Source organism: Dama dama, chromosome 15 (assembly GCF_033118175.1).
Source record: "Dama dama isolate Ldn47 chromosome 15, ASM3311817v1, whole genome shotgun sequence".
Taxonomy (NCBI): Eukaryota; Metazoa; Chordata; class Mammalia; order Artiodactyla; family Cervidae; genus Dama; species Dama dama.
The window spans coordinates 57,185,987-57,210,487 of NC_083695.1; the positions used below are offsets into that span (position 1 = coordinate 57,185,987).

Consider the following 24,501-nt stretch of genomic DNA (forward strand, 5'->3'; position numbering starts at 1 on the left):
GGGGCAGGGAAACATAATTCAACCCATAACAGGTAGTAAAATGTAGCTATGTAAAAAAGTCCTCAGTAGTAGGTTAATATATGAAACAACCTTTGGGGAAATAGAATAATGTACACAATGAGAAGAAATAATGAGAGTAATAGAAGTGTAAAAACTGTATGATAGATGTGGCGATAAGGCACAGTAGAACCGGAAGATAAAGTGACAAATGGAATATCCGTGAAGCAAATAGCCAGGCAGTAAGTAATATGACTTTACAGTGAAACATGTACTGCATCATGCTAATAAATTTTTCCTTGGTAGATTCAAAATGTGATGGCTATGTGTTTTATCCACATGTTTGGAAATGCATTTTCTTTACCAGGAAAGAAAGCCACTAATCCTGAAGCCAATATGAATATTGTAAGTTATTTTTATCATTATTAAAAAAAAATCTTTGGCACTATTATTTTCAATTGTTCTTTTAAATTTTCTTTTATTATAAAATCTGAAAGCTCTCCTTACGTAGTATATGTTATATCAACCCATAAGTTTGACTTCAAGGGTCATAAAAATGGCCAAGTGAACTTGTGAAGCTAAATGTCTTGTCTTATTTTTTCTCCATTCAGAGTGAGATAATTTCTTACTGGGGTCACCCAAGTGAAAAGTATGAAGTTATCACTACAGATGGCTACATCCTTCAGCTCAACCGGATTCCTCATGGGAAGAATGATGCTAATCATTTAGATAGAATTGGAGTGAGGGGAAAAGGGAAAGTCATCAAGTCCAAGTCAAATACATTCCAGTCATTCTAATCATAGAATATGAGATTAAGTTACTAGTTAAAAATGGAGCTTGAATTACTGAGATTAAGTTGACAGTCTGTTAACACTTAATTTACATTGATCTTTATGATGCGAAAATGAAGCACATATGTGTGTGCTAAGTCACTTCAGTCGTGTTCAAATCTTTGTGATCCTGTGGACTGCAGCCCTCCAGGCTCCTCTGTCCATGGGATTCTCCAGGGAAGAGTACTGGAGTGGGTTGCCATGCCCTCCTCCAGGGGATCTTCCTGACCCAGAAAGTGAACCTGTGCCTTGTATGTCTCTTGCATTGGCAGGTGGGTTCTTTACCACTAACACCACCTGGTGAAGCACACACTGGCCAATAAATTTCGTTTGGTGTACTGGGTGGAAATTCAGAGTCCCTGAATAGAAGCCCCAGGACTTTCAACCACATTTTTCTCTGGGATTCTTCACTTACCCAAGGGTGTATTAGCATTGCTCTTCCTGGTCTAACAGCAGAGATCTGGTTCAGTCTTACTTTCTGCCTAAATTCTCAGAATGTGGGTGCTCAGTCACTTTAGTCATGTCTGACTCTTTGCAACCCCATGGACTGTAGGTTATCCAGGCTCCTCTGTCCACAGAATTCTCCAGGCAAGAATACTGGAATGGGTTGCCATGCCCTCTCCAGGGTTATCTTCCTGACCCAGGGATTGACCCCACATGTCCTGTGTCTCCTGCATGGCAGGCAGATTATTTACTATTGAGCCACCAGGGAATCTCAAGTACTCAGAATAAGCAAATGCTATTCTAAGTTCAGGAGGGTAACTTTTTTCTTTAATAATCTGCACATGAATTTTTAAGACCCAAAACATTCCCGTTTCTGGATATTTCTTTCAACTTTTCATGAAGTGTAAATTCTTCACATAGAAAGAATGTTAACTTGTAAATCCCAGAAATTAAAAACTTTTACTAATGAAATTTAACTTAAGGAGGTCTGGCAAAAAGAGGACATAGGACCCCATAGGTATGGCTGTTCTTTTGCACTGAGAATTAGAGAATAGCATTTCTATTATTAATATAAAATAACTTTAATAAATTGTTAGCTCATTTCTTTGCCATACAAACCGAATAATCCTAACGATAGCTGGTGCTTTGAAAACCTGTGTTGTACTTTCCAATAGACTTCCTTGTTTAAAGATATTTTCTTTGCTTCTTTTCAGTCCAAAACCCAGTTGTGTATTTACAATATGGTCTGTTTATAACTGGCAGTGTCTGGATTTCCAATCTTCCCAACCGTAGCCCAGGCTTCCTTCTGGCAGATGCTGGGTATGATGTGCGGATGGGGAACAGCAGGGGAAGTAGGTGGTCCCAGAAACACTTATACCTGAAAACAGAGTCCAATGAATTCTGGGCTTTCAGGTAAGGAAGGAAAAGATCTGTATTGTTCTATTTTGACTTTAAAATGTGTTTTTTAAATTATCATATTTAAATAAATTTCTAAAACTGAAATGAAGGTATTTCATTTAAAATATGTAACTCAAAAATATTTTTAAGGATTTATATACAAAACTGCTCTAGATTTTTTATATTATTAATGAGCTAAGAATTAAGATGAAAATATGTCAAAGAGACATTATTTCCTCTTCTTCCTTCAAACTGAAAGTGAAAGAAAATGAAAGTGTTAGTCACTCAGTCGTGTCTGACTCTTTGCGACTCCATAGACTGTAGCCCATCAGGCTCCTCTGTCCATGGAATTCTGTAGGCAAGAATACTGGAGTGGCTAGCCATTCCCTTCTCCAGAGGATCTTCCCAAGCCAGGCATCAAACCTGGGTTCCTGCATTGCAGGCAGATTCTTTGCCATCTGATCCACCAGGGAAGCCCACCAAATATTAATCATGTTACCAACCTACCCACTACATTTTACTTTGTATATCACTACTGCTATTTTTAGGGGGAAAAAAAGTGGAGGAGGGAGGAGAAGACAAGAGTTAAACATGTACATGGTTACTTACTTTTCACAACAGAAAAGTAGAATAATGTAAAGCATCTGCTGTCACCAATTGCCAAAAAAAAAAAAAAATTTGATTTTCTACTTTCACTTTACCCCTAGCAGCAGTTTTTGTCTGCTATTTTGAAATAGTATATTGTTCATATTTCTCTTATGGGAAAACCATAAAATGCAATATCTTATATCTTAAGATCTAGAGCAAGAGCACTCTGAAATTTAGTCCATCACTTACTGGCTATGCTCACAGGCACATTTTCTGTTTCTTCAGCTCTAGAATGTGTGTAGTCATATACTTACTGCAAAGAAATTTTGTGAACTAAGAATGAAGTGGTGATTAGAAGCAGGTAGCATATTGCTTGCTTGTTTGTTTAGTCACTAAGTCATGTCGGATTCTTTGCAACCCCGTGGACTATAGCCCACCAGGCTCTCTGTCTGTGGGATCTCCTAGGCAAGAATACTGGAGTGGGTTACAATGTCTTTCTCCAGGGGCTCTTCCGGACCCAAGGATTGAACTACCGTCTCCTGCATTGGCAGGCAGATTCTTTTCCACTGAGCCACCTGGGAAGCTCTAGGTAATGTATTGTTGTTGCTCAGTCACTAAGTTGTGTCTGACTCTCTCTGACACCATGAACTGCAGCAGACCAGACTTCCCTGTCCTCCACGAAAACGTGATCCGTTGGAGGAGGGGATGGCAGACGACTACAGTATTCTTGCCTGGAAAATCCCATGGACAGAGGAGCCTGGCAGGCTACCGCCCATGGGGTCACAAAGGGTTGGACATGACTGAGTGACTAACACACACATTCTTGCCACGAGAACCCCATGAACTGTATAAAAAACTCACATATTAGCAGGTAACAAATGTGAAAGTGAAAGTGTTAGTCACTCAATCGTGTCCAACTCTTTGCGACCCCGTGGGCTCCTCTGTCCATGCACTGCAGTCAGATTCTTTACCATCTGAGCCACCATGGAAGGCCTGGTAACAAACAAGATGTGTGGAATTAGTGCTAGGTCTTATGACCCTTCTTAAGTCCATTAAACAAAGGATAAGTTTCTTATTTACTAATAGCACAGAGAATTCTGCTCAATATACTATCGTAGCTAAATAGGAAAAGAATCTGAAAAAGAATAGATACATATATATGTATAACTGAATCATTTTGCTATATACCTGAAACTAATACAGTATTGTTAATAAACTACGCTACAATATAAAATTAAAATTTTTATTATAAAACATAATTTTTTTAAGTTTTACAAAATTAAAACAGGTTTTATACATTTTTGTTTCATAAAGTTATGATGAAATGATAAAATATGATCTTCCAGCCACCACTGATTTTTTTGTGAAGAAAATAGGACAAAAACAAATGTACTATGTAGGCTATTCCCTGGGAACAACTATAGGTATGTTAAGAAATATGAAAACTGATTATGGTATAATTTTTGTTTTAAAGATAACAAAGAAAACATTTTTTAAAACAAAAATAATTTTAGAAATCATATATATTAGCTATAACTATTTAGAACATACAAACAATCCAAAAAGGGACACATTTAAATGCCAATGATACTTGTTTTATTATGGAATATACTTGTATAGTCTTTCTAGAATAAACCAAATGGATATCATCATCTATTAACATGATCTTTCTAGTCATACCACATGTATTAAAGAAGATGTATATGCAGAGAGTTACCTGAGACTCTCTGTAGCTAGAATTTCTAAGACTGAGGACTTGGCATGTGTGTTTTTAAAAAAAAATTTTCCTTATAGTGTTTTTTTAATAGAAAGTTGATGTGTTGATACTCTTCAGAAGTCTGAAGTTTGGTTGGCATGACTTCTTTGAGCAGTGGCATTCTGCTGCCCAGTGAGTTTTGTCTGCACTTTGCCTGGATCTTTCTAGGGTAGTATGAGGCATATTAATTTGCATACTGAAAATCCTATAAAGACTAAATGCTTCCAAACTTTTCAACTGATATGTAAAAATTAATTAATTCATCATTTCAACATTCAGTGTACCTACTATTTGAAATGTACTTTGTTGCCTGGCATTTGCAATGTATACTGTACGCTAAAGAAATCTCAAGCTTGCGATCTATGAAGGCAGTTTGTCTTCCTTGTCACTACTGGTATTTTGCTTAGGGGATGTGGAGGGTGAGCAGTCCTGTGCATAATGCGGTGTTTGGTAGTATCTCCAATCTCTAGCCACCAAATTCTAGTATACGAGTTGCATACGAGTTGCATACGAGTTGCAAGAACAAAAAATGTGTCCAGATTTTGCCAAATGTCCCTTGGGGGTTGCAAATCACCACTATTGGAGAACTGCTACAAAAGGGATGATATTTCCAGCAGGCTTCTGGTCAGTCAGATGAACAGGAAGGAGGATAGCAGAGAGAAGAGAGTTAAATAGCCAATTAAGCATGAAAGGCTACTCTCCTAAGGTTCATGATACTTTAGAGACACCTCAAAATGTTTCATTTCTTTTAAAAATTAGAAGAATAAAGAAATATAATTCATTTCAGATTATATTCATCTTTATATCAGTCACAAAATATAGTTTCACATAGATTTGTGTGTGCAGGTGTGTGTGTGTGTGTGTGTGTGTGTGTAGGAAGGGACCTGCAAAGGCAAAGGCATCTGGGGCATTGAAAGGCATCATGTGGCTGTAGAAGGAAACATTTCCTCTGAACACAGTTATTAGGGAAGATTTTATGAAGAAAAAAAAAAAAAGAATGGTAAACTGTACCTTGAATGTTGATGGTCTTTTGAAAGACAGATGGCTCAGCCTTCTTTTTGGAAAAGAGGCCAAAACAGTAGAGGATGGATCTAGGCCCTCAGTACATTTAACCAGATTCAGGGTTATCAGTAGAGACAGAAGCAGATGGAACAATCTTTTGATATGAGGGATGGGTTATATTTTCTAAATTTTTAAATAACGAAATAAAACACCAGGGGTCACTGAAGGTTAGTGATGGAATCAGCAACCACTCAGAGTGATTGCAAAAAAGTCAAATAGAATTGAATTTCAAGAAATTAATCTGGTGTTAATGTGCAAGGTAAATTGTAGAGAAAATCTCTAGAGACCAGTTTAATGAAAAGATAACAGCTCTATTATATAATCTTAGGTAAACTAGTCAAATAACAATGGAAATTTGAAGCAAGATACAAGTAAACTAGTCTATTGTTTACTTTCAGGTTTTGGAGCATTTGCAACCAATCCACAACTGGCTGAAAAGATTAAAATCTATTTTGCACTGGCTCCAGTCAATACTCTTAGATATATAATAACTATAGTTTGTGGTCTTGCTTCCATTGAACCAACATTATTCAAGGTTTGTGGTTGGTTATATCACATGCTTATAGTTTTCAAAATGTGGGAATGTGAACAAAACATTAAAAAATGAAACTGACATAGCCTCCTGCTGGATCAAAATGCTCTGTTTCCCTTGCTGACTTGATTGCAATGCAACTCTCCCCTAAACTTGACGCTGCATTGTACATAGTGCTCAGCCTTGCGTTACCCAGTTTATTAAGTATATTTTTCTTTTTTACTTATATGCATTGTTTATCTTTTGAAATCATTATTAATACAGTTTCTTCTTATACAAATTCCACAATCTGTTTTTCTCTCTCAAGTTTACTATCTTGGTCTTCTTTTAATTTTGCACACAGAAATTTTAATAGGTTGATTTTTTTTCTCCTTTCAACTTCCTTTCTGTTTTCCATCATCTTGTTCCTGCCTACACTAAGGTCTCTATATTGTACTTGCAGTCATTATTTTAATGATATATTTAGAGTAGAAATATTGTGTTGTTGCTATTTAATAGCTCAGTCACGTGCAACTCTTTGCAACCCCATGGACTGCAGCACACCAGACTTCCCTGTCTTTCACCACCTCCTGGAGCTTACTCAGACTCACATCTATTGAGTCGGTGATGCCATCCAACTATCTAGTCCTCTGTCATCACCTTTTCCTGCCTTCAATCTTTTCCAGCATCAGGGTAGCAAATTTTTAAAGATACTAATGAGAGATAGATAGAATGATTGGAAATCCTATTGCTCATGATAATAACAATAGTTACGTGGTCAATTATGCTTGTTGTTGTTGTTTAGTCACTTAGTTGTGTCTGACTCTTTTGTGACCCCATGGACATAGCCCGCCAGGTTCCTCTGTCCAAGGGATTTACCAGGCAAGAATACTGGAGTGGGTTGCCATTTCCTTCTCCAGGGAATCTTCCCTACCCAGGGATCGAACCCACGTCTCTTGCGTCTCTGCATTGGCAGGTGGATTCTTTTACCTGAGCCACCAGGGAAGCCCTGGTTGATGTTTACCTTGATGAAAAATATCAGTTTTCCAGAGTATCTATTCCATCTTGAACCACTAATAAAATGTCATGGTTCTAGTTCCTCTGCATCTTTGCCATCAGTTGATATTTTCGGGTTAAAATTTTAACCATTATAATTGTTGCACTTCCTTGTGGCTTTAATTTGCATTGACCTATTGACTAATGATTGGGTATCTTATCATGTGTATATTTATAGCATTCCATCTCCACTCCTCAGAGCTTATAATTTTAACTAGCTTATCATTTTTATTTTCAGCCAATTTTATGCATTTATGTACTGTTAAAAAATAGGTAATGTTGCCATGAATTTGTTTTACCCCCTTTTATATAAAAAGTGCTAATTATCAAACTGGGTTTAGGCAAAACATTGAATAGAATCAACTACTTTCTTAAACTTATTCCTAACATCCAATTAATATTATTATGTAGAGTAGGTAGACATTTAATTTTTATGAAGATTTTTATGGTAATTCGGAAAGACAGTAACTGTTAGTTCTCCATATTTATTCTTCTGTTTCAAAATTATTTTCCAGTGATATCTTCTTGCACTAAACTTTAAAGTTAGCTGCAAATTTCTCTTAAGCAAACAAAGCAAAACTTTGCTGAAGTCTTGAATCTTCCAATTTATAAAAGCAGTATCTCAAAACACTCTCGGACATAAATCACAGCAGGATCCTCTAGGACCCACCTCCCAGAATATTGGAAATAAAAGCAAAACTAAACAAATGGGACCTAATGAAACTTAAAAGCTTTTGCACAACAAAGGAAACTATAAGCAAGGTGAAAAGACAGCCCTCAGAATGGGAGAAAATAATAGCAAGTGAAGCAACAGACAAAGGATTAATCTCAAAAATATACAAACAGCTCCTGCAGCTCAATTCCAGAAAAATAAATGACCCAATAAAAAAATGGGCCAAGGATCTAAACAGACATTTCTCCAAAGAAGACATACAGATGGCTAACAAACACATGAAAAGATGCTCAACATCACTCATTATCAGAGAAATGTAAATCAAAACCACAATGAGGTACCATTATACCAGTCGGGATGGCTGCTATCCAAAAGTCTACAAGCAATAAATGCTGGAGAGGGTGTGGAGAAAAGGGAACCCACTTACACTGCTGGTGGGAATGCAAACTAGTACAGCCGCTATGGAGAACAGTGTGGAGATTCCTTAAAAAACTGGTAATAGACCTACCATATGACCCAGCAATCCCACTCCTAGGCATACACACTGAGGAAACCAGAAATGAAAGAGACACGTGTACCCCAATGTTCTTCACAGCACTGTTTATAATAGCCAGGACATGGAAGCAACCTAGATGCCCATCAGCAGACGAATGGATAGGGAAGCAATGGTACATATACACCATGGAATATTACTCAGCCATTAAAAAGAATTCATTTGAATCAGTTTTAATGAGGTGGATGAAACTGGAGCCCATTATACAGAGTGAAGTAAGCCAGAAAGATAAACACCAATACAGTATACTAACGCATATATATGGAATTTAGAAAGATGGCAACGATAACCCTATACGCAAAACAGAAAAAGAGACACACATGTACAGAACAGACTTTGGGACTCTGTGGGAGAAGGCAAGGGTGTGATGTTTCGAGAGAACAGCACCAAAACATGTATATTATCAAGGGTGAAACAGATCATCAGCCCAGGTTGGATGCATGAGACAAGTGCTCAGGGCTGGTGCACTGGGAAGACCCAGAGGGATGGGATGGAGAGGGAGGTGGGAGTGGGGATCGGGATGGGGAACACATGTAAATCCATGGCTGATTCATGTCAATGTATGGCAAAAACCACTACAATATTATAAAGTAATTAGCCTCCAAATAATAAAAGAAAAAAAAAATAAAAACAGTATCTCTCTTCATTTATTAAACAATTTTTTGAGTTCAAAAATTAAATTATGACTGTTACACATATATAGAACAAGTTGATTTTTATATATTGGTATATATGTTACACCTTTTTAAACATATATTAGTTCTAATTGCTTTTCTGTAGAATTATGGTTTTCTATTTAGAAGATCGTGTTTTCTAAAAATAAAGACACCTTTACTTTATTTTTTAGTTTCAGTACTTTTTTAAACTTAATTTTGTATGTGTGCCTTATTGCACTGACCAAAAGCTACAGGACAATGTTGAATATAAATAGCAAAGGCAGACATCATTTTCTCTGCTCACAGGGAAAGCATTCAGCCTTTCACTATTCCATGATATTACATGTGGGTTTTTCAGAGATCCACTTTATTAGCTTAAGGATGTTAACTTTTGGTCCTAGATTGTTGAGAATGTCTATTAGGAATGTTTGTTGGGCATTGTTTGATGATTTTACTGCACCTATCGAGAGGATTTCATGATTTTTTTTTTTAATAAGGGATTTTCTGAGTGGTAAACTAATTTTCATTCCAGAGATAAATCTCACTTTTCTTGATATATTATGCTTTTTATATTGCTGGCCTCAATTTGCAAAAATTCTGTTGAATATTGCTGGAGTTATAGTCATAAGACCTATTGGCTATAGTTTCTTTTCTTGTAAATCTCTTTTTCTAATTTTGGTATCAAAGTAATGATTGGCCTCATAAAATGAATTGGGAAATAGTCCTTTTCTAGAAAGGATTATGTAAACTTGATATTCAATCTTTAAATATATTTGGTCTAGTTCATTTGAAAAAGCCATCTGGGCCTGGAATTTCAATTTCTTTAATGAAATCTTCAGGTTATCTATTTTTGAACAGTATACTGTTCATTCTCTTCAAACAATATGCTGATTTTCTAAGTCATTGAATTTGTTGTCATAAAATTATACATAATATTTTCTGACTGCTTGTTTAATATCTATAGAATCTGTAGTGATATCCCATTTCTTGTTCCAGCTATTGATAATTTCTTGCCTCTCTCATTTTGTCCTGATCAGTCTGACTAGAGACTTACTAATTTTATAAATCTTCTTGAAACCCTAGCATTTGGTTCTACTGGTATTTTTTGTTCTGTGTTTTTTTTTTTTAATAGCTCATTGATTTTCAATTGAACTTCATCATTTCCTTTTTCTAAATTTGGAATTAGTAGTTTCTTTTATTTCCTGAGTTTCTTAGATAATTGCTTCTTGAAATTTCTTTTCTAATTTAAGCATTTATGTTTATATATTTTTGTCTAAGTAGTGCCTTAAAGATATCAAACATTTTTAATATGTTTCTAATTTATTTTTTATTCAAGTTAAAATATCTGGGGCTTTTTTTTTTTTTTTTGACATCTTAATGGACTCTTTGCTACCTAAAAATATATTATACAACTTCCAAATATATGGACATTTTCCAGGTAGATTTCTGTTATTGACTTATAATCTAATTCTGTTTTGTCCAGAGAATATAGCTTGCCTGATCTGAATACTTTTAAATTCACTGACTTGTTTTACAGTGCTAAGTATGGTCCATCTTGATAAATGTTTCATATGCATTGAGAAGAACGTGCATGGAATGTGCTTCTACTGCCATTGAGTACAGTGTCCTTTAAACGTCAGTTAGATCATGTTGATCATTGACTTGTTTTACAGTGCTAAGTATGGTCCATCTTGATAAATGTTTCGTATGCATTGAGAAGAACGTGCATGGAATGTGCTTCTACTGCCATTGAGTACAGTGTCCTTTAAACGTCAGTTAGATCATGTTGGTCAAGTGTTTTTTTCTGTAAATTATTGAAAGAAGAGTACTGAAGTCTCCTACTATAATTATAGATTTGCCTGTTTCTCCTATCAGTTTTTGCTTCATGCATTTTGAAGCTTTCTTAGTTACATAAATATATAGGATTTTTATGTTCTTTTGATGAAGGGATCTTGTCATTAAATAATTCATTTTATCTTTGTTGGCATTCTTTGCTCTAAAATTGACTTTGTCTAATATTAACATAGCCATTCTAAGTTCCTATTTGATTAATATTATTATGGTTACTTTATTATTAATCTATTTGATTAATGTTAATACTATTCATAATATATTAATATTATTATATTTTTCCATCCTTTTTCTCAACCTGTTTGACTTTACATGTAACATGGATTTCTATTAGGAAGCATAGAGTCGGACCTTGCATTTAACCCTAAATAACAGTCCCTGTCTTTTAATCATGGTGTTTAGACCACTTACATTTAATATGATAATTAGTATAGTTAGGTTTAAATCTTGATATTTGTGTTTGTCCAGTCTTTTTTTGTTCCCTTTCTTTAGCCTTATTTTGGATTAATTTTGTATATTTTATGGGTTCATTTTGTCTCCATCACTGACTTTTTAAATTTATCATTTTATTTTGTTTTGTTCTCTCATGTTTTTTTCAGGGTTTTATAGTATATTTCTTTAAGTTAGCACAATCTATGCTAATAAAGTAATATTTATTACTTAGCACATAGTATAATAACTTTAAACATTCAGCTTTCATTTGCTCCTCTCCCAGCATTTCTGCTATTTTTGTCACACTTTTTATGTTGGTATATACTACCTAAACAAAAATACATTGCTATTATTCTTTGAATAGTAATTTATGCTTAAATTATTTTTCATTAAAAACACAAGTCATGTTTTATATTTTCCTGTATAGTACTATGTCTTGTACTGTTCATGTCACTGCAGATCCAGATTTTTATCTGACATCATTTTTTCTTTGGATTATTGGACACTTTTTAAAATTTCTTATATTGTTGATGATTAATTATATCAGGTAGTTTATTTATGAATATCTTTATTTTGCTTGTGTTTCCAAAATACATTTTCACTGGGCATAGAATTTTAGGTTTATAGTATTTTATTTTTCATTGGTACTTTAAAAATGTTGTTCCATGTTTTGGCTTTCATTGTTTCCAGCAAGAAGTCCTTTATGTTTACAGTTTTTGCTTTACATGTAATGTCTGTTTTTCTGCCTACTTTAGATTTTTTTTTTTCTTTCAAAGATTTAAGCAGTTTTTAAAATTATGTGCTTTGGTGTATTTTTTTATGATTCTTATGTTTGGAATTAATTACGTTTTTTGGATTTGTGGGTATATAGTTTTAAAAGTGAAATTTAAAAGTATATTTCTACTTAACATGCTAATTTTTTCCTCCATTGTCTTAGACATATGAAATGTAGTTAAAATAATATTTTTGTTTCCTAATTATATCATGTGCATTTTTATGTTGATTCATTCTTCTGCTTATATGGACCTATTCCTTCTTCTTTGTGTTATTGATAATTTTTAATTAATTGTCAGTCTTTGTGACATTTTTCTTGTTGGATGATCCTGTATTCCTGGTAATAGTATAAACTATTCTTTTAGAGTGAAGTTAATTTAACCTGGTTACAAATTGATCATTTTGAGTCTTGTTCTTTGTTTTGTTAGTGGAAGTCAGAAAAGCCTTTAGTTTTAGTTTAGGTCTAATTTTTCCTTCCTCTGAATCAGTTACCTTCAGATTACTCTAATAATGGTTATTATTAGATTTTCAAATCTGATTGGTGGGTACAGGCACGATTTCAGACCTTCTAACCTCATGGATTGTAATTGCTAGCTCTGTCAAGTGGATCATTCCCTGGCCTTGAGTAAGTTTGCTCAATTACAGGTGGTTTCATTCTAACTAAATGAATTCATATGAAACTTTTGTAGGTCTCTCTGATCACTTTTTTTCTCTCTTTCGCTCCCATTTTTAACATGGGTTCTTTAGATACATTGACCTTCTCCAAAATCTCAACATTATCCCATGATTTGGGTAGTTTATGCAGGTTTTCCTGGGTTTCTATACTGCAGCCTGAGAACTCTCTTCAGGCAGCAGATGAGCAACTGTGGGGCTCAATTAGATTTGCCTCTTACTTTTTTCAGGGATCACTGTACTGACTGATATTCAGTGTTTTAAATCTCTTGTTCAACAGCTTTTTGTTTCTACTGTGACTATTATCTGGTTCCAGGACATAATCATAGTCTCAAAAATGAACACCCTATTGCCTCCCTGCTCTGGCACCTGGTGACAAATAATTGACATTCTATCTCCATGGATTTGTCTTCTCTACATAGATATTTCATATAAAGAAAACCATACAATACCTGGTCTTTTGTATATGGTTTCTTTTACTTAGCATAAATTCCTCATGTTCACTCAAAGTTCATCTTTGCTGTAGAATGTTTCAGTACTTTGCTCCTTTATATGGCAGAGTAATATTCCATTGTATGGATATACCACACTTTGTATATTCATTTATCCATCCATTAGTACACACTGGTAGTGTTTCTAGGTTATATATATATACGTATTATGAGTAATGTTGATATGCACATCTGTTTACAAGTTTTAATGTGGACATAATGTTTTCATTTCTGTTAAGTATATACTTGGGAATAGAATGTGGGTCATATGATAACTCTGTTTAATATTTTTTTAAGACATTTCTAAGTTTTTTCCAAAGTGGCTACACCATTTTTTCCCACTAACAGAGTGTTTGGAAAAGACTCTGAAGCTGGGAAAGATTGAGGGCAGGAGGAGAAGATGGTGACAGAGGATGAGATGGTTGGATGGCGACATTGATTCAATGAGGATGATTTTAAGTAAACTCCAGGAGATAGTGAAGGTCAGGGAAGCTTGGTGTGCTGGAGTTCATCACAAAGAGTCAGACCCAACTTAGCAACTGGACAACAACAACAAGCAGAGTATGGGCATTCTACCTCCTGGTCAGCATTTGTTATTGTTTGTCTTTTACTCTGAGCCATCGAGGTATATCATTGCATTTTTGTTTGTTTGTTTGTTTTAGGCTAGTCAAGTGAAGCAGTGGGAGTGGAGAAGGAACAAAGAAATCTGTAACTAGCTGTGATCAATTAATTGTAAACACCACTGCACTCGGACCAGCCTTGCCTTTCCTTAATGAATAATGATATTAAGCATTCTCTCAGGTGCCTATCAGCCATCTGTTTTTCTTTGTTGGAGTAATACCTATTCAGTTCTTTGCCTATTTGTTTACTGGGTTCTTTATTTTTTGTTGAGTTCTAAGTTCTTTATACATTCTGAATACAAATCTCTAATTAGGTATATAGCTTGCAAGTATTTTCTCTTCTTCTATGCATTGTCTTTTCACTATCTTAATGACGTCCTTGGAAGCATGAAAGTTTCAATTTTGGTGAAGTCCATTTTATCTTTTTCCTGTACCTTGTGACCTTGGTGTTATAACTAATAAATCACTGCCTAAACCAAAACAAGATATCCTCCAGCTCTTTCTTCTAAAAGTTTTAAAGTTTACTTCTTATATTAGTCCTAAGATACATTTCTGCTTTATTGACTATGCTAAAGTCTTTGACTGTGTGGATCACAAGAAACTGTGGAAAATTCTGAAAGAGATAGGAATACCAGAACACTTGACCTGCTTCTTGAGAAATCTGAATGCAGGTCAGGAAGCAACAGTTAGAACTGGACATGGAACAACAGACTGGTTCCAAATAGGAAAAGAAGTATGTCAAAGCTGTATACTGTCACCCTGCTTATTTAACTTATATTCAGAGTACATCATGAGAAATGCTGAACTGGATGCAGCACAAGTTGGGAATCAAGATTGTCGGGAGAAATAGAAATAGCCTCAGGTATACAGAAGACACCATCCTTGTGGCCGAAAGTGAAGAAGAACTAAAGAGCCTGTTGATGAAAGTGAAAGAGGAGAGTGAAAAAGTTGGCTTAAAACTCAACATTCAGAAAACTAAGATCATGGCATCTGGTCCCATCACTTCATGCAAGTAAATGGGGAAACAGTGGCAGACTTTATTTGGGGGGGGGGGGGTGCTCCAAAATCACTGCAGATGGTAACTGCAGCCATGAAATTAAAAGACGCTTACTCCTTTGCCAACAAATGTCCATCTAGTCAAGGCAGTGGTTTTTCCAGTAGTCATGTATGGATGTGAGAGTTGGACTGTAAAGAAAGCTGAGTGCTAAAGAATTGATGCTTTTGAACTGTGGTGTTGGAGGGGACTCTTGAGAGTCCCTTGGAGAGCAAGGAGATGCAACCAGTCCATCCTAAAGGAGATCAGTCCTGGATGTTCATTGGAAGGACTGATGTTGAAGCTGAAACTCCAATACTTTGGCCACCTGATGCGAAGAGCTGACTCACTGGAAAAGACCCTGATGCTGGGAAAGATTGAGGACAGGAGGAGAAGGGGACAACAGAGGATGAGATGGTTGGATGGCATCACTGACTCAATGGACATGAGTTTGGGTAAACTCCGGAAACTGGTGATGGACAGGGAGGCCTGGCGTGCAGCAGTCCATGGGGTTGCAAAGAGTAAGACACGACTGAGCAACTAAACTGAACTGAATTCCTTGGAAGGAAAGTAATGACCAACCTAGACAGCATATTAAAAAGCAGAGACATTACTTTGCCAACAAAGGTCCATCTAGTCAAGGCTATGATTTTTCCAGTAGTCAAGTATGGATGTGAGAGTTGGACTGTAAAGAAGACTGAGCACTGGAGAATTGATGCTTTTGAACTGTGGTGTTGGAGAAGATTCTTGAAAGTCTCTTGGACTGCAAGGAGATCCAACCAGTACATCCTAAAGGAAATCAGCCCTGAGTGTTCATTGGACTGATGCTGAAGCTGAAACTCCAATACTTTGGCCACCTGGTGCAAAGAGCTGACTCATTTGAAAAGGCCCTAATGCTGGGAAAGATTGAAGGCAGGAGGAGAAGGGGACGACAGAGGATGAGACGGTTGGATGGCATCACCGATTAAATGTACATGAGTTTGAGTAAACCCTGGAAGTTGGTGATGGACAGGGAGGCCTGGTCTGCTGTGTTTCATGGAGTGCAAAGAGTTGGATATGTCTGAGCGACTGAACTGAACTGATGATACATTTTAAATCAATTTTTATATATGGTATGAGGAAAGAGGCCATATATACCTTTTGATATAGACATCAATTGTCACAGCTCCATTTGTTTTTCCAAAGACTATTCTTTCCATATTTAATTGCTTTGCAACTTTATTGATAATCATTTAACCATAGATGTATAAATTTACTTCTGAACACTTAATGCTGTATCATTTACCTATATATTTCTATCTTTATGCTGAAACCACTCTATCTTGATTACTTTACCTTTGTAATAAGTTTGAAATCAAAACTATTGAGTCCTCCAAATTTTTACTTCTTTTTCAAGATTGATTTTATTACATTGAGTACCTTGCATTTCCATATGAATTTTAGGACCAGCTTACAAATTTCTTCAAAAATTTCAGATGGGTTTTCTATAAGGTTTGAATTGTATCTGTAGTGGGATTATGATTTTTATTTCAATCACTTCTACTAATCTCTGTATTTTGATTAGAACGTTTAATCTAGTTTTATGTTGTTGTTCAGTCGCTAAATTGTGTCTAACAATTTGTGAACCCATGGACTGCAGCATGCCAGCCTTCCCTGTTCTTCAGTATCTGCCAGAGTTTGCTCAAATTCATGTCCACTGAGTCAGTGATGCTATCTAAACATCTCATCCTCTGCTACCTTGTTCTCTTTTGCCTTCAGTCTTTTTCAGCATCAGGGTTTTTCCAATGAGTCAGCTCTTCACATCAAGTGGCAAAAGTATTGGAGCTTCAGCTTCAGCAACAGTCCTTCCGATGAATATTCAGGACTGAAGTCCTTTAGAATTGACTGGTTTGATCTCCTTGCAGTCCAAGGGACTCTCAGGAGTCTTCTCCAGCATCACAGTTTGAAAGCATCAATTCTTTAGCACTCAGCTGTCTTTATGGTTCAACTCTCACATCTGTACATGACTACTGGAAAACCAATAACTTTGACTATATGGACCTTTGTCAGCAAAGTGATGTCTGCTTTTTAATATGCTGTCTAGGTTTGTCAGAGCTTTCTTTCCAAGGAGCAAATGTCTTTTAATTTCATGGCTACAGTTACCGTCCACAGAGATTTTGGAGCCCAAGGGAAAAAAAATTATCACTGCTTCTAATTTTCCCCCATCTATTTGCCATGAAGTGATGGGACTGAACGCCATAATCTTAGTTTTTTGAATGTTGAGTTTTCAGGCAGCTTTTTGACTCTTCTCCCTCACTCTCATCAAGAGGCTCTTTGGTTCCTCTTCCTTTTCTGCCCTTTGAGTGGTATCATCTGTATTTCTGGGTTTGTTGATATTTCTGGGCTGGTTGATTCCAGCTATGATTCATGCAGCCCAGCATGTCACGTGTGTACTCTGCATAGAAGTTAAATAAGCAGGGTGATAATACACGGCTCTGATGTGTTCCTTTCCCAGTTTTGAACCTGTCCTTCGTTCCATATCCAGTTCTAACTGTTGCTTCTTGACCTACATTTCTCAGGAAGCAGGTAAGGTGGTCTGGTACTCCCATCTCTTTAAGAATTTTCCACAGCTCATTGTGATCCACACAGCTAAAGGCTTTAATGTAGTCAATGGAGCAGAAGAAGATGTTTTCCTGGAACTCCCTTGCTTTCTCATGATCCAATGAATATTCCCAGCCCATGTTACAAATATTTCAAAAAAAATCTAATTATTTGTGTTGCTTTAAATCCCCATATTTGTAGTAATTTTCATTTGCTTTACATATAACCCAGATGTACTCTAGATGAAACCCTTTTCTGTGGAATTGATTTCACTCATACTTTAGCTTTACCTCTTTCATAGAAAATGCATACAAAATACCTTCTCTTAAGAGCCATGGGTTGTATCTTTGTTCTGTAGGTTTTTCTTTCTAACATCTATTTTGTACGATGCTCCTTTAAAGTTTATGTTTGCCATATTTGTAACTTTAAAAAAATTTCAAATTAATTAGTGTGGGTATGATTTACCTACAACTTAATGCACACATTCTAAATATGTTTTCCAAGAAGTCTAATAAGTGTGTAATTCTATATAAACACAAAATATAGCTGTATCATATTTTCATCATCCTGGATAATTTCCATTTGTCCCTTTGAGGTTTGCTATTCTCTCACTCCTTAAAGTAACCTCAAATATAGTAATTTTGCTTTCTGACACTAAGGATTTATTTAACATTTTTAGAAATTCAGGTAAATGGAATCATACATTAAATATGATTTTGTGCTTTACTTTTTAATGACCTTTTTTTCATTTTTATCCACAAATTTTATATCTTCCTCTCTTTCAATCTCTATGTCTGAGATAGAATTAGATTACCATCTAAAAATAAATTTCTATCTAATATCCTTTGTTTTTAATGCATTAATTTAGCTAAGTATACTTCTATTATCCTCTTTTTGAAAGATTTTGGAAAAAATATGTTTTTCTATCATTAAATTTTTAAATTTTTTCAGTGTATACTTGATATTTTATTATCACATCTTTTAGAATATTATTACTTTTTCTAGCTTATTTTTTCTCCTGTGCTACTGTATCTCTTGAAATTTATTTTCTCTTTTTAAAAATTCCGTTTGTAAATCCCATTTTGCTATTTTTTTCTTACAATGGACATATCTTAATATGAGCAAAATTTACCTGCTTACCTTTGTATGTCTTTTAAGTGCAGATATTTCCTTTTTATGTCACACATACCAAAAAAATCTTAAATTTTTACTTTCATTGTCTCTATGAAGGTAAATTCTATTGTCTTTTTCTGAAGTGAAATCAGGTCCATTACTTGCCAAAGTGTTTATTCTATTTAATTAACAGAAAAATTTCTAACATATTCTATTTTATTAGGCAACTCTTTTTATGTAATTTGTAGACTAACACAGTGAACTAACTCATTCTCCCATTCAGAAATACATTGCAATTTTGTATCTTTTATTTCTCCTATCTTTCTTGATTTATATTGGACACAAAAATTTTTTATAACAAAAGTAGTGTTTCAAATATGTCATTTTCATATCTGTTTGGTGAAAAAGAAATTTTTGCCCAATACATATATCAATAAAATCATTGGTCAAAAAGTGTGCAACTGTAAGGTGCTTGGTACAATTTGTAATAATTTACTTACACTGATATATGGATATGATCCCCAAAATTTAAATGAGGTAGGTGTCATTCATGATTTAAAGTAAAAAGTTTTTTGATGGTGTCCTTGTGGTGATGTACCTTAATAGGCAAAATTTAAGACCCAGGGACAATTGCCTTACCCAATATATCTATATCCTAACCTGTTTAATACAAATAAATTATTATAATCCAGGATGTATTTTGCAAATAATTTTTAATGTTCAGTATTTCTGAGATGAAGTAATCAATATGACTATGTAGTAAATTCAAATATAAGCCTTGACATCATATGTGAATATATATCTGAGCATCATATGTGAAGAAATTTTAATTTATTTTCCTCTGTTTCATTTTAATAAATCTATTGTAATTTATCTGGGCACTGGTTATTCAGTCTCATATTCTTTCTATGGAAAAATTTAATCAAACATTGTCATATAAGACAAAGAGACAGATTCCTCTGGTGTTAGATAAAATTATATGCTTTCTTCTAAACTTACTGAGGAGGAATCTGAGTCACAGAAGTAACACAATTTTACTATTTTGAAAGATTCTTGGAAAGAAACTAATTATTGACAAATGCATATGTTGTTTTTCTTTCTTCTAGAGTCTCCTTGATGTCTACTTGACACAGAATCCAGCAGGAATTTAATTTCAAAATCTGTTTCACATTATTCAACTACAACTTTTGAAATTTTATCACTCAGTATTTGTGGTGCTTCTAATATTTATTAAAAATTATAAGGATTGAAAACCATGATTCTGTGATGTGGTGGAGTAAGAAAAAATATTTTGGTGATTGGAATAAGTTACTGTAGTGATAGTGAAAGTCGCTCAGTTGTATCCAACTCTACAGTCCTATGGACTGTAGTCTGCCAGTCTCCTCTGTCCACAGGATCCTCTAAGCAAGAATACTGGCGTGGGTAGCTATCTCCTTCTCCAGAATTACTGTAGAACTTAAATTTCAATCAAATGACTTTTATTAAGGGTTTAGGAAATAAGATTCCATAAATAGGAAAGAGGACATCAGTTAAATTTAAGATAAATGAATTTTAAAGAACTATGTCTAGCATAGTATTCTAAATTTAATTTTGCATCCTGTATTTTACTGAGAAACCAAATTTTTATCCCATAAAGAAAGGAAGTAGTTTGAGTTTTTAGCAAAATAGTCTCATTAAAAATAATAATTATGTATATAACCTATTTTTAACCAGATAACAATAATAAATAGCAAGTTCCTTGAACATTTCTCCCTTCTTTTCTTCATTCCCTTGTTCTGTCTCCCTCCCTGTATGCCTCCTTTTCTCTTCTTTTGTCTGAAATCCCTCTTACTTGATAAGTTTTAATGATTCTCAGTTGGTTTTGTATCAAAGGTATTACACTGCTTTTTGAGATGATAAAAGGAAATTCCTTTGATGCCAAGAACAGTTATTGACCTGTGGGGAGTGGGTGGAGTGAATGAGTGGGTGAAGTCACTCAGTCATGTCCGACTCTTTGCTACCTCATGGACTGTAGCCTGCCAGGCTCCTCTGTCCATGGGATTTTCCAGGTAAGAATACTGGAGTGGGTTGCCATTTCCTTCTCCAGGGGTCCTTCCTGACCTAGGGATCAAACCCAGGTCTCCCACACTGCAGGCAGACTCTTTATAATCTGAGCTACCAGGGAATCCCAGAAATGGATGGAGGAATCTGGTAAAGGTAGAATTTTTTCTTTTATCCTCAAAGGTGATAGCTTTATTCTCTATTCAAAACAGAAAACTGGTAAAAATGTATTTTTGTTATTGTTCAGTCACTTAGTCATTTCCAGCTCTTTGTAATCTCATGGACTGCCAGCACACCAGACTTCCCTGTCTTTCACTATCTTCCAGAGCTTGCTCAAACTCATATCCATTGAGTTGATGATGTCATCCAACTATATCATCATCTGTCACCCCCTTCTCCTTCTGCCCTCAATCTTTCCTAGCATCAGGGTCTTTTCCAATGAGTCAAGTCTTCACAGCAGGTAGTCAAAGTGTTGGAGCTTCAGCATCAGTCCTTCTAATGAATATTCAGGATTGGTTTCCTTTAGGACTGACTGCTTTGATCTTTTTGCTGTCCAACGGATTCTCAAGAGTCTTTTCCAACACCACAGTTTGAAAGCATCAATTCTTCTGCACTCAGCCTTCTTAATCACCCATGTCCATCTGTACGTGAACTGGAAAGACCATAGCTTTGACTATATGGACCTTAGTAGGCAAAGTGATATCTCTGCTTTTTAATATGCTATGTAAGTTAGTCATAATTTTTCTTCCAAGGAGCAAGTGTCTTAATTTCATAGCTGCAGTCACCATCTGCTGTGATTTTGGAGCCCAAGAAAATAAAATCTGCCACCGTTTCCACTTTTCCCCCATCTATTTGCCATGAATTGATGGGACTGGATGCCACAATCTTAGTTTGTTGAATGTTGGTTTGTAAGCCAGGTTTTTCACTCACCTCTTTCACTTTCATCAAGAGGTTCTTTAGTTCCTCTTCACTTTCCACCATTAGGGTGGTATCATCTGCATTTCTGAGGTTGTTGATATTCTTCCTGGCAGTCTTGATTCCAGCCTGTGATTCATCCAGCCCAGTATTTTGCATGATGTACTCTGCATAGACGTTAAATAAGCAGGGTGACAATATACAGTTTTGATGTACTCTTTTCCCAATTTTGAACTAGTCCCATGTCCAGTTCTAACTGCTGCTTTTTGCCCCACATACAAGTTTTTTCTCAGGAGGCAGGTAATGTGGTCTGATATTCCCAACTCTTTAAGAATTTTCCACTGTTTGTTGTGATTCACACAGTCAAAGGCTTTTGCGTAGTCAGTGAAGCAGAAGTAGATGTTTTTCTGGAATTTTCTTGCTTTTTCTATGATCCATTGGATGTTGTCAATTTGATCTCTGGTTCCTCTGCCTTTTCTAAACCCAACTTGTACATCTGAAAGTTCTTGGTTCACATACTGTTGAAGCCTAGCTTGAAAGATTTTAAGTATTATTTTGCTAGCATGTGAAATGAGAGCAATTGCACCGTAGTCTGAACATTCTTTGGCATTGCCCTTCTTTGGGACTGGAATGAAAACTGACCTTTTTTGCTCCTGTGGCCATTGCTGAGTTTTACTATCAGTTTCTGCAATCACTAGAGTTTGATGATAGATTGAAATTTTAGGAACCTTTGAGATATGAGTGTAAATTCTAACTTTTCTTTCTTAGCCCTCTAGAAGCCTATCGTGTAATGGCTGAAGTATTGGAGACAAAGTAATCTCACATTGTTAATACCATTTACTAATGTGTAAACTGTTGTCTGCACACAAGGTACAAGAGCATCTTATTCCAAGGCACACACCCTTGAAATCCATAGATGAATGGTACTGTTGGATTCCATGGACCTTCATTGCCATGAAAATTTTACTCCATTGACTTATAATGAACAAAGCAACATATATCACATCCCAAGAAGAGATGCCTCATGTCATTATTTTGTTTGCAGACATCTGTTTAGCATATTTCCACTGCCTAGCCACTCCTTTTTTCAGAAGAGATAATCTTTGAACTATTTAGGCTTGAAAATTGGAGTTCCGCAAAAGCCCCATTTCTTAGTCCTTACAATTATGAGTCCAATAGAATCTTTTGCGACAGAAATCTTTCACTATTTTGCAAAAATTCTTTGTCTCGGAGTATCATGGAGGTATTTTCATAAACAGAAAATTCCACATAAAGGTAAAATATTTTTCTGCATACCAATTATGAATGAAAATGTAAACTAAATTAATCTGTTTGAAAATAAATTTTGAATCACTTGAATTGTAAAGCAACAAAGCAGTGTTTATAACTGATATTTCAGTCTTGTCCAACTCTTTGTGATCCTATGGACTGTAGCCTGCCAGGCTCCTCCATCCATGGGATTCTCCAGGCAAGAATATTGGAGTGGGTTGCCATGCCTTCTTCCAGGGAATCTCCCAATCTAGAGATTGAACCTGCATCTCTTAGTCTCCTACATTGGTTAGGGTTTTTTTTTTTAATGACTAGTGCCACCTGGGAAGCCTATCGCACATTATGTTTGTACTATAAGACTTTATTAATCTGGATCTTAGTAATCTGCAATATTTCCTTCTTTTTTTTTATAATTATGGTTTTTTTTTTTTACTGTGCCATGCAGCATGAGGGATCTTGCCCCTATATTGGGAGCATGTATTCCTAATAACTGGACTGCCAGGGAATTCCCTGAAATGTTTGCTTCTGAATAAATATTTACAGACAGAAATTTATTTTGTACCACCAAATTAAATATAATACAAATTTGTTGACCTAACAAATTTGCATTTTAAGAGCTTGACAAAAATCCACTTATTTCTTTAAAATTGTAGTACATTTTTCTCCTGTTTACTAGGTCCTTTGTAAATAGACAGTATAAGTTACTAGAGTTCAAACTTTATTAAAATATGTGCAAAATATACTTAATTTTTAATATTTTTTAAAAAATTATGTTATTTGTGCCAATCTTTTCATTTTCTAGTTATCTGAGAATGTTTTAACCATTATTAACCCAGAACCACATAGTATTGTGGTAGAAAGAGGACTGGACTTATGCATGAGGGATGTTGAATCCGACTCAATGAGTCATATTATAAAATGAGGCAATAAGACTCGGTAGTCTCTAGTGCTATTAATTTTGTAAGATATTGTAAGTAATAAAAAATTACTTATAAAGTGAAGATTATTTTATTTTTATTTAAAGTATTCACAAAGGTACATTTCAGGCTTATGACTAGGGAAATCCATTTATAAATTATCTGCATTATAATCAGATAAGCTCACTTTTTCAAAATTTACCAATTGGCTCCATTGACAAGACAAAAATGAAAATAGAATTAATGATCTAACAAAACATTTGCTTTTAAAAGATTTTGCAATATTTTACATTTCCCAGGAAAATGATATAAATAGACATAATGATAGGTTCAAAACAATAAGAGATCAATTTTTATGACAATTTTTATGACAGAGAAAATTTGTATATATCATGCTATTTGAACCTCAAAACAACCTTATGAAATTTTCCATATATTTATTAATATCGCCATTTCATATATAAAAACCTAAGGTACACAGAGTTTCTAGTTTGTGAAAATCATTTGGTTACTATAATTTAAAGACTTGGACAGTAGTCCATTTCTGTCTGAAAATAGTTGAGATTCCATGGATAATTACCATTTTGGTTTCTTGGGAGAAGAAAATAATCAAGTTACTATTTTTAGTTTGATATGCTATTAACATAAATCTTACAATTTCTCATTTCCCTTTAGCCCACTCCTCTATTTTATGATATGAGGAACATGAAGGTTTCAACTGCAATGTGGAGTGGTGGACGGGACAATTTGGCCAACCCAATAGATGTTTAG

At 35.1% G+C, this 24,501-nt stretch overlaps 1 protein-coding gene across 1 annotated transcript; it reads left to right on the forward strand.

The window, feature by feature from the left end:
- The first annotated feature begins 315 nt into the window (after positions 1–315).
- Positions 316–24,501, forward strand: LOC133069881 (gastric triacylglycerol lipase-like). Its single transcript, XM_061161337.1, has 6 exons — positions 316–402; positions 609–727; positions 1,986–2,183; positions 4,071–4,180; positions 5,973–6,109; positions 24,406–24,501. The coding sequence occupies exons 1-6, from the start codon at positions 316–318 to the stop codon at positions 24,499–24,501; spliced, it is 747 nt and encodes a 248-aa protein (XP_061017320.1).

What these genes read in the sequence shown, in the direction of transcription:
- LOC133069881 (XM_061161337.1), top strand. Translation starts at nt 316, where the DNA reads ATGGCTATGTGTTTTATCCACATGTTTGGAAATGCATTTTCTTTACCA. An exon ending in CTGAAGCCAATATGAATATT is followed by an intron (nt 403 to 608) that starts GTAAGTTATTTT and finishes TTCTCCATTCAG; the next exon opens with AGTGAGATAATTTCTTACTG. An exon ending in TTGAACCAACATTATTCAAG is followed by an intron (nt 6,110 to 24,405) that starts GTTTGTGGTTGG and finishes ATTTCCCTTTAG; the next exon opens with CCCACTCCTCTATTTTATGA.